General features: G+C 37.2%; 1 protein-coding gene across 1 annotated transcript; it reads right to left on the bottom strand.

The window, feature by feature from the left end:
* Positions 1–418: 418 nt before the first annotated feature.
* Positions 419–7,880, bottom strand: LOC133310307 (COP1-interacting protein 7). The gene is made up of 9 exons (XM_061511219.1): positions 7,707–7,880; positions 7,423–7,599; positions 7,088–7,212; positions 6,403–6,455; positions 6,269–6,321; positions 6,012–6,164; positions 5,259–5,488; positions 3,174–4,888; positions 419–1,838 (listed from the first exon to the last, which is right to left on the bottom strand). The coding sequence occupies exons 1-9, from the start codon at positions 7,763–7,765 to the stop codon at positions 855–857; spliced, it is 3,549 nt and encodes a 1,182-aa protein (XP_061367203.1). The 5' UTR covers positions 7,766–7,880; the 3' UTR covers positions 419–854.
* Between the last annotated feature and the right edge of the window lie 481 nt (positions 7,881–8,361).

Consider the following 8,361-nt stretch of genomic DNA (forward strand, 5'->3'; position numbering starts at 1 on the left):
CTTGAAGGGTGGACAATGTACAGTTCCACCTACCTGTGCGAACAAAGAAATTCCACTTGAAAGAAAGTGAGGGACGGCGAGGATCGAACCCGAGACACGAGGCTTTGATAACATGTTAAGAACCAATTCATCCCAAAAGTTTAAGCTGTTGGGTGAGGCTAAATCGATTTTATATATCTCAACAATGTGCATTGATTGACTCTTCTCATTTTGATTCTGATTACTCCAAGTGTCTTACCTCAAATTTTATTGGATGTTTCCTAGGGACAGAAAAGCTAGCCAAATGAGGAAATGGATAAAAATTAACTCATTGTTGTAACAGATAATTGAAAAAAGTGCTCCTCACTCAAATTCTTCACATTGTTAAATAATATCAACATGAAATAAAATAAAAGCAATACACAACCAAACATCACAACTTTGATAATTGACAATACAAGGAAACAGGTTTTGGCATCAAACAGGATAGGCCCTATATAGAGTTCTAACATGGAAAATTTATTCCCTGTGCAATCCTTAGGATACAACATATTCAGATAATTTACATCATGGGATTCCTCGTATGACAGCAACTCCCAATCCCATGGCCTTATTATTACGTGTGTCAACCTGAAAACTATCTACAATCTTCCACATGACTGTGCCATGTCACATGAATGAGTGTGTTCAAAACAACAAATAATTCAACGTACCAAACACCTTATGTTGAGCTCAAGAATGGGCAAAGTAATTTCTTGTTGAAATATTGAATAACCAAAATCATGGATATAGAGGAATGATACTGATAACTGCTCTGAACACTTCAGAAGATTATTATGAACCAATTCACACAAAAAACAATCTACCAGGGTGCTTCAGCTCTTTCTTCCAAAGAAGAGAAGCTTACGAAATCCTTTTGCTGCTTTTGAAGAGTCCTCATCACTGTTCCATTTTTTCCTGGAGTGGTTTGGTTCCAGCATGATCACTTGGTCACTAGGTGGAGGGGTAGAAATTTGTTTCTCAGAGACTTTAGGTAAGACAACATCACTTTCATCTATTTCATGATTAACCTTTGAGTTCACAGTAGAAACTGTTAGGGGTTTGATAGGTGATCCTGCTGTAGGATTTATGATCATGCCATCAATATGTTGAGGTTTGTTGTCACCAGGAAGTGAAGATAACTTGTCCAACAATTCTTCACCTCTCAACAGATTTCCTCCCAATGTGTGATCATGATTTGGCAAAGATGAATCCATGTGAAGTTGGCCAACATTTTCATGCACCTGTTCACTTTCTGAAATCAAATATCTTGCATGTTCCTCTGATGATGTCTTGGATAGCTCTCCATTTTCTTTCAAACCAAGACTGTTTTTACTTGGTTCAACAGATTGCACAGTGCCAGAGTTCACTGGCAACACTACTGAGGCTTCCATTTCATTCTTAGCTAGGGCATTAGTGTCAGAAAGAACTTCCCCATTTGTTTTCTTGGCATCTTCTTTTTGATTTGAAGATTTGTCTTCTTTTGGAACCTGTTTCTTTTTTTCTGTGCCAGTAGTCTTCTGCAAAGGTACCCCATTTGCCTTCAAGGATGGTTTCTTGGTTGGAGTTGATTTTGCTTGACTTGGTGAAACCTTTTGACTTACTCGGGCAGTTGCAAGGCGCTCGATGGTGGAATTCCTAAGGACAGGTTTGTGCAATTTCTTGGTCTCCTCAGTGGATGGAATCTTAGGCTTCTCTTTCTTTGAAGTAGTCAAGGAAGTCTTAGTTTCTGTTCCACTCTTCTTAGAGGCACTTCTTTCAGCAATTCTTTTCTGCCGCAGAATTAGTAACTCCTCCTTTCTCTTTCTAGTTTCTTCTTCCTATTGATAAAAGTGGACAATAAAGGTGAACAGATAAAAAATTAGTAAAAGAATGGGGGTACACCAATAACCTGTGAAATTGCAACAAAGAGATATAGAATATATTAAGAAAAGTTCCATATGTATTTGGCGCAACTGAAAGTGTTGCTTCTTCGGAGCCATATAATCAAAGAACTTTCCATTAGTATTTTGCACAACTGATAGTGTTGTTTTTTCTGAGCCATATAATCAAAGAATTGCCAAAACACATGAAAAGATGAGCAGGAAACTACTACCTTAGGAAAATAGACAGACAGCAGTTTCAATTCAATCATATCTCAAAACCTTTGAAAACTCACAGCACTGTTAGAATTATTAAAATCACTTGCAGTTTGATTTATCAATATGTAGGGCATAAGTGAACTAACTTGAGGTGATAAATTCCAGAAAAATTTAGACTTAACACATTCTATCATACCTTAAAACCAAACTCTCAAATTCAAGGGTCATGTAGGGATAGATAATGTTTATGATATAATTAAGTGTTGAGATATATAAAAACCATTAATGTAGCCTCACCCAACAACTTAAGCTTTTGAGTAGAATTGGTTCTTTACATGGTATCAGAGCCTCGTGTCCCAGGTTCGATCTTCGCCGCCCCCCACTTTCTTTCAAGTGGAATTTCTTTGTTCGCACAGGTAGGTGGGCCTGTGCATTGTCCACCCTTCAAGCCCAGTGGGCTCTCGTGTGAGGGGGCGTGTTGAGATATATAAAAACTATTAATGTACAAGCGTAGCCTCACCTAACAGCTTAAGCTTTTGGGTTGAATTGGTTCTGTCGGGCCTGTACATTACATTAATGGTTTTTATATATCTCAACACGCCCCCTCACACGAGAGCCCACTGGGCTTGAAGGGTGGACAATGCACAGGCCCACCTACCTGTGCGAACAAAGAAATTCCACTTGAAAGAAAGTGGGAGGCGGTGAGGATCGAACCCGGGACACGAGGCTCTGATAACATGTAAAGAACCAATTCAACTCAAAAGCTTAAGCTGTTGAGTGAGGCTACATTAATGGTTTTTATATATCTCAACATTAAGTAATCTTGTTCCTAATTTTCAGCTCATGACTTCCTTATTGTGTATAGCCATAGGATATAGTTTTTGGCTTACTTAGTAGACTGACCAAGCAAGAATTTTCCTATCCTCTATGTCTAACTGACCAACCTTTTGGTTGGTTTCGGATCTAACAAAAGCAATTAAGCATCCCAAAAGAGAAGTGAAGTTTAAAATATACTACTTTTTTTTACTTAATCTTTCAGATGAACTGGTAGAGCCTAGACAGTTGTAAGTTTACCTTCTCAGATTTGCTCTTCAAAACTGTACTTCTGCTTCCTGGGGATGCTTTGCTTCTTGTCATGATATCAGATTTGCTTTTCCCAAGAGATGCATTTAGAGCCTTAGACCTTGCCTCTTTACTTGAAACTTTCCCAGTTCTCCCTCCAGGAGTTTTTGTATCATTGCCCTCTTGATTAGACAGATGATTATTATCTGTTTCAGTGTCAGAAACCTTTCTATTTGCTTCACTTAATGAAATGTTATTTTCATAATCCATTTCCACGCTCCAAGATGCTGCATTCTGCTCTACAGCTGAATCACGATCAAGAACCATGAAGAGATCATCTGGCTCGTGGGATTTTAAGGTTTCAGTCTTATTGCGTGAACCTTCTTGTATGCTGTTAGCGAATTCAGTGACACCAACAATGTCCGAAACCAAACTTATGTCAGCAGCTGATTGAGAGTTAAATTGTTCTTGTGAGGATCGAGCTTGAATCATGAATGAGTCATCAGCCAAAATGTCTTTCTTGTTTTTCTCCACATGAAAACTATCAGTAGCTGAGGACGAAATAGAAACACCATCAAACATACTGAAATTTCGGTTTCCATCCTCATTTGCCAGTTTATCAGATTGATTGATAATGAACCAATCCTCTTCTTTCTTGCATTTAGTGAGGGAAGATTCTAGGCCACAGCCAGACACAGAATAGCTACCTGATTCATCATTTCTCCGAGAAAACAACAACTCCTCATCTGTGCTATTTATTTTCTTCATATATGAAGGTGCATCCTTCCCTTCCTTAAAGTATTCAACGCGACTTCGACCCTCATTGTCCAATTCCCTCTCTGTCACAACAAATGAATCATTTGAAACTACTCGAGTTTTAGTAATGTCTGGTTTTTGGTTAAATTCATTTGACCTTCCATCCTCAAAATTCCTATTCACAATATATTCCTCTTGAAGCTTCATAGTCTGCTTTTCTGTATCAAGAGTAGAATCATCATCTCTCAAAAGAAGATTCTGGAAAGCATCCCAGTTGTTGTTTCCTTTTATGCCATTGGAATCAGCATCAGCTGAACCATTTAGCATGCCAGGGTGCTTAGCATTTTGTTGTTTCTTATGACGACGGGAGCTTGATTTGTGTCTTCTCTCCAGTGACACTACAGCTTCCTCAACCTGCTCTTTCAGGGATTCTCCATTGATAAATTCTTCCTCATTGGACAAACTCCCCTCTGTGATACTACCCTTTTCACCATCTCCATTAGATGTTATATAGTTTATATTACGAATAACTACTTTCCTTGAGGACTTCTTTCCATGCTTCTTTTTGTGCAGATGTTCTGTTGAAGAGTGCTTTTTGCTTTGCCTTGAATGGTCGTCTGAATCACTCTCATAACTAGAGTCAGAGGAAGCAGTAGACCCATCTTCTTCAGGGTGCTCCGGTATTTGAGAATGTTTCTTCTTCTTCTTAAAGGATGATTTATGATAATCCATTTCCCGGTCATGAACAATATGAGAGTCTTCCCCATTTGGAGGCCATTGCATATTCCCTGGATAAAATGAAGAGGGAACCTGCATACCAGGATAGAGGTACCCTTGGTATGGAGGCATTTGTTGAAATGCATGACCCTGAAAATTGTGATAGTACTGAGGAAGATGGTTTGGCCAAGACATTGGTATTTGAGCCCTTCCATCTGTTGATGGTGTTTGAGCTGATGTTGGCAAGTTATAATCTGTAAATTTTCAAAATCAATAAATAATGAGTTGTTGGATCTATTATACAAGATTTAAGTTGTGTGATAGACTTTGTTTCAAAAAATTGGTGACACATACATTTTGCTGGAAATTCCACAACTGACAAAGGGTGCATGTTTTAATTCTATTTTTTCTCAAAAGAACTATCTATTCTTTTTGTTTAACAATGAAGAAAAGATACTAACAGAGATGAGATTACCAAAATAATATATTTTTATCAAACATAACTATTGCTAAAAACAAGTGGTTTCAAAAGAAATATTTGTTTTGTTCATTTTTTCGAAACTCTTATACTCAGGAGGGGGCAAAGACAAGATACTGAACCCACTTAGTAGTAAAGGAGGATACCTTGGCCAATTTCCAAACTTGCATGACTTGCAGTTGACTCAGAAATAGAGGCATCAACTAAGCCATTTATTTTACTGCTTGCATCATCTTCACCAGCAAGTATGATTCCAGATGTCCTCAAGTATGGCAATTCGGGCTGAGCAGACGCCTGCATGGCTGCTATCTCATCTATCCAGAGCTTGTCTTCATTCTTTTGTTTGCATAGCTCTAAGAAATTGATGCATGCTTCCCTATATGAGACAAAAAATTGTATTAAATAACAAAAAACACAGAAGGTTTTCAGGTGCTAAAAGAGTGAAGATCTCAGCTACATTGATATGTTGAATCTTTCATACCATATTCCTCTATGAAGGAATCATATGGATATATTATATTCAATGAATCCTGTTAGAAAAATATAAAAACCATTAAAAGATCTTCACTTAACAGCTTAAACTTTTGGGTTGAATTGGTGCTTAACATGTCAGCCAAACATATGCTTGAGGTAGGCTATTCAGGTCAATCTATAATGTCACAGGCTATACCTCAAAAGGAAAATAACTACCTAAACAATATCTCTGTGACGAAACAAAAAGAGTAAAATGAAAAACAAGAGTTTTTAAGACATGAGCCATTATGCCAAAACATAAATGTAAGTATAATGAATTTCCATTCAAGTTAGGTAAATAAAAGCTTTTTCTTTTTTCTTTTTTCCTTTCATTCAAATTGAACAATTTAAATCAAATAGTGACATTTTCTGGCATGCTTGCAGACCTTAAACGTGAAGCTCCAAAAGCATCAGCGAAATATATAAGATCATCAACAGATTCTGGGTAAAATCCTGCAACTAAAGCACGGGCATAGGCCATTGCCTGCTCTTTGCAAAGCATTGCTTTACGATTATCTAGAACACGTTGAAGGCGAACCCTGTTCATTAAACATATATGAAAATTTATTGCACAATATTATAGATACTTCCTGAAGAATAAAAAGATGTCAAACAATACAATATAACACACCATATACAATACCTAGAGTTTTCTTCATATCCATCTTGATTGGTACCAGCTAGTTCATCTTTCATCTAAAATGCACCAGGTGATAAGAGGGTTAGTATCTTTCCGAAAAACCAAGGAAAACATTAGCAAGAGTTATATCTACATACCTTGGAGGAAGTAGTCGACCTTTTGACACGCCCATCAGCATATGATACATTTCCTGTTAATCCCAGGATCAAAATATGAATTCCCTTGATATAATGCATCAAAGAAAACAAAAACTTTGAAGTTGGAGTTGCAAGTATTTGTTTTATTTACTTTCATTATTACCCTGGGAGATTGTGACTTGTGGAGACACTATTTCCTAATTTTACCCTCACATGGAACATTTGTATGATATCTATTGCAGTATTGCACTGTAAGCATACTGATATGCGTTATTAGTTAGTTAGGCCGCAAATCCAACAAAGAAGAAGGCCCACAAATACAAATTTTAAAAATTATCTAAAAATGATGCCAAACATACAAGTAATTTGGTACTCTTCCAACCAAATTAGCCATAAATAAAGTCATACATAACATGTCACTTTATTACATAGCACTATAGTAGTGTCATCAGTAGTTTCTCCCACTAAACACAAGTCTCAAAGTAAAAAGAAAAAAGAAAAAATTATTGGCCTTTATAATTGAATAGTTGCATTTGGGTAGAAGATTGCAAAAAAGAATTAGAACTTTTAATTAAGAGTGATGATAGGACAAAAAAAAAAAAGGTTGAGAAGAAGCTGTATATTCTAGGATATCTAATCAACAGAAAGATAAGGCACAAATGTCATTAAGATTCCCCTTCCATACCTTCTGCCTCTGCCACTAAATTGCTCTTCTCATTTGACTGAATCGATCCTTCAATCTGCACAATCTCCTTTTCTATTGTCACAAACCTCTCTAGAACTTCTGGAGTGCTTATAAATCTAACAAACCTATAGAAAATGAACTCAAACAGATTAATTACATTGGCCCTAAAAGGTAGAAACTTTGCAAGTATTTAAAGGAGGGTAATCTTTGGTCAGATCCAAAATTGACATTTTTCAACATTCAGAACACTTTTAATCCAATTTATCAAAAACCCAAGATTTTACATACCAAAACACCAAATCAAAAGGAAGAGGAAAACCCAATAAGAAAAAAACCTTTGCAGGGTGGCTTTGGTGAACCAGGGAGCATGTGCACCAGCTGGACTTAGAGTAATGGAATAGCCACCTTTCGAAATCTGATCTTTGGCACTCTTAAGGTGAGTAAGAAACGGTTCTAACAGCCCAGAAGCTAGTCTTTCACTCACACCTCCAGCAACAATGACCAGGTCACATCTTCAACATAGAAAAAAAAAGAGAAACACAAAGTAAAAATCACCAAAACCTTTTTTTTTTCTCTGGCTAGAATTTTAATGTGTCTGTGAATTGTGAAGTTGTAGAACCTGGTTCTAGTTGGAGTGAGCTGAAAAAGGACATGATCAAGACGAGAGCTTGGGTCCATAACTTGAGCAAAAGAGGGTCCAAAAGAGAGTAAGTGAGGTTCAAACTTCAACCAAAGTTTGGATCCTTAAGTCCCTCCTCTTCCCTTGGATGCTTCACATGGAATGCAATAAGAGAGAGGTTGGCACATGGGGTGAGTGAGAGAGAAGAATGTGGAAATGGAAGAGCGGGTTTTGTTTGTTGAGTTTAGAATGTGGGTCCAACATAACATGCTGTCTCTTCTCTCTCTCTCTCTTAGAGACATGTACTCATTCTTTTTAGAAAGAGAATTATGTAGAGATACTCAAACTCAAAGGTGGTGGTAGAACTTGGAAGAGGATGAAAGCAAATAGTGTTAGGTGTTGAGAGGTCCATTTTCCTTTCTCTATTAACTTGTCATCCAAGAGAACCTCTTTCTTTCTCTGTGTGTGTGTGGCCATTTTCTTTGCTTTAACTTGTCGGTGTCATTCACAGATGAAGAGTGAGTGAGAGAGTGAATGAGCAAGCAAAGAATAATAACATTTGTTGTTATCACTTGACACTTGTCGCTTGTCGGTTCCAACCACAAAAAAGGAAACCTTTTCACAGAAATTTTTTAGATTTTTCACGTGATGTCAA

Source organism: Gastrolobium bilobum, unplaced genomic scaffold (genome assembly GCF_033153095.1).
Source record: "Gastrolobium bilobum isolate Gb01-03AN ecotype WA unplaced genomic scaffold, APGP_CSIRO_Gbil_v1 utg34604, whole genome shotgun sequence".
Lineage (NCBI taxonomy): Eukaryota > Viridiplantae > Streptophyta > Magnoliopsida > Fabales > Fabaceae > Gastrolobium > Gastrolobium bilobum.

What these genes read in the sequence shown, in the direction of transcription:
- LOC133310307 (XM_061511219.1), bottom strand. Translation starts at nt 7,765, where the DNA reads ATGGACCCAAGCTCTCGTCTTGATCATGTCCTTTTTCAGCTCACTCCA. An exon ending in AAGTTTGGAAATTGGCCAAG is followed by an intron (nt 4,889 to 5,258) that starts GTATCCTCCTTT and finishes GAAAATTTACAG; the next exon opens with ATTATAACTTGCCAACATCA. An exon ending in TGAAGAGCAAATCTGAGAAG is followed by an intron (nt 1,839 to 3,173) that starts GTAAACTTACAA and finishes TTTTATCAATAG; the next exon opens with GAAGAAGAAACTAGAAAGAG.